The 2,350-nt window shown below is 42.7% G+C and overlaps 1 gene segment (V, D, J or C); it reads right to left on the reverse strand.

The window, feature by feature from the left end:
- Window positions 1-475: 475 nt before the first annotated feature.
- Window positions 476-965, reverse strand: LOC116904296. The segment is given in 2 exon segments: window positions 476-798; window positions 911-965. Coding segments are annotated over 2 exon segments (378 nt in total).
- Window positions 966-2,350: the final 1,385 nt, after the last annotated feature.

The following is a 2,350-nucleotide window of genomic DNA, read 5'->3' on the forward strand; positions in this document are numbered from 1 at the left end:
CCTCTGCAAGATCAGCCAGTCCTCCTAAAATACATCTCTCTCTAGCCCTTCCTACTGCCTCTTCCAAGATTTCCAATGTTCTTTCTCCCTTTTTCTTTTGAATTTAACTGTCCTGGGCCATCCATGGTGTCACAAGTCACAAACCTCTATAAATATCCAACTTTCCTCAAAGGTTCCATTAATCTCCTTTTACTTCAAATTTTCCTACTATGAAACTGAAAGTAATTCTTCTGGAGTTTTCAACTATCTTTGATCCCTAGCTGGAAAGAAGTGCAGATCTCTCATCATTGTGATGATTTAGCTTTAATTAGAAATACAAATCCCATGGTCTTTCAGTAATGGACTTTTTCAAGTATTTCCTTTTTGTTATACTGTCAGATTTTGCTTGGGACATCTGAGAAATGCTTAGAGTGGGTGATTCAAGAAGAGAGACAGATGGGACAACCAATCCTCTCACTTCTGCTTTCACAGGGGTTTATGTTATCACTTGTATCACTGTGGGAGGATACTGTTTATACTGTAGACAGTAGTAGATCGCCATATCTTCAGACTCCAGGCTGCTGATGGTGAGAGAATAATCTGATCCAGACCTACTGCCACTGAACCTTGATGGGACCCCATCTGCCAAGTTGGTTGCACCATAAATCATACGCCTAGGAGATTTCCCTGGTTTCTGCTGGAACCAGTTTAAATAATTCCCAATGTCCTGACTTGCCTGGCAAGTAATAGTGACTCTGTCTCCCAGAGATGCAGGCAGGGAAGATGGAGACTGGGTCATCTGGATGTCGCATCTGGCACCTAGGATGTTGAGACATAATGAATATCCACACAATTAAGCATTATAAAGGATGACATCACCCAAATAACAGGCAACACTAATCAGTGAAATTCCCATTTTAGTTCATCTTACCTGCACACCAAAGCAACAATAACCCAAGAAACTGAGCATGGGCCCTCATGTCCATTCTGAGTTCTGACTGCAATGACAATGGCACAGTATATGTGTGACTGGTATATGAAGAAGTTCCCTAGACTGGGCAGTGAAGGCATGCAAATCAATGGGAAGAAGATAGTGCTGAGTACAGCTCAAAGGCTTGTTGATCTCAGCACTTAGCACAAGCCCAGTGTTCCCAGATGCCTGAGGTAAAAGCACTTGTATTTCTTTACAAGTATTTTAACATACAGATGGCATTTGTAAAGTCTCTGTATTAAATAAAATATTTCAAATATAAATTACTGTAATACTGAACAATGTCCTGTTGTCAGGGAATATACAACAGAGAAGAAACTATTAGATTTTTAGCTCACTAAAATAATTAAAATTGGTTAAAAAAAATAGAATGTGTTCCCCATATGAAGTGTTTGGAGTAGCATTTCTTGAAGTTAAAAGGACAATTACTCATAAACAAATTCAATGAATTAAAACATGAGATATTACAGGTTTAACTTTGCAAACTACAGTCCAAATAGAGTAAAAACACAGTACATGAGAAAGATAACCATTCCAATTCTCTGCCATGTGAGTGCATAGGTAGGGAAAAGAGGCTGTCCCCTCTCTACAGCAGGCAGTAAATGTGGGTCCCTAAATCCACAGAGTGGTAGATCTGGCTCTGTCCTTCACATTCTATAGAACTCCAGAGAGCAAATCCTGAATGTCACCTGGGTAGCATAGTAGAGCTAACCCTAGATGTTAGCATTGCAAGTGAGCTAGCCCTGAGGGCATTAGTGTGGAAGACCTGGCCCTGCCTCTTGTCTGATATACAGTGAGATCAGTGAGAGAGAGATCCCCTTCTCTCTATTGGCACTTGACAATGACAGTGGACAGGAGAGTTGGACTCAATGGGGTCATGAGAGCAGGAGAGCTGGCCCAGACTCACACCTACCAAAACACTTGAGACAGCAGGCCTTGCATGGCAACTGGGCAGCACATTAGAGCTGCTCTGGATTTCAGGTGAGCCAGCCCCAAAAACATGAGTGCACTAGAGCCACCTTGCCTCTTGTCTGCTGGGCAATGGTACAAAGAAGGAGGAGCCATCCTTCCAAACTCCCTCATCCCTCATTATCTATGGAAGGAAAGAGAACAGGTCCTAGGGTCATGAAAGTGGAAGAATTGATCATGTCTGTCACCTGCTGCTTTAATTGGAAGACTGGGCCTACTATCTCACCTGGGCAGCAAGATAGAACTTGCCCTGGCTGTGGAGGTTGCTGGTGAGCCTACAACAAGGCAAGAGAGTAAAAGGGCAGGGCTGACCACATCAAATACTCTCTGGCCTCGATTCATGGTTTTGAATTGGTCCTCTACACTATCTACCCCATTGAAGACCTGCTAGAATACATGAGGGAACAGTCC

Source organism: Rattus rattus, chromosome 6 (genome assembly GCF_011064425.1).
Source record: "Rattus rattus isolate New Zealand chromosome 6, Rrattus_CSIRO_v1, whole genome shotgun sequence".
NCBI classification, from domain to species: Eukaryota; Metazoa; Chordata; class Mammalia; order Rodentia; family Muridae; genus Rattus; species Rattus rattus.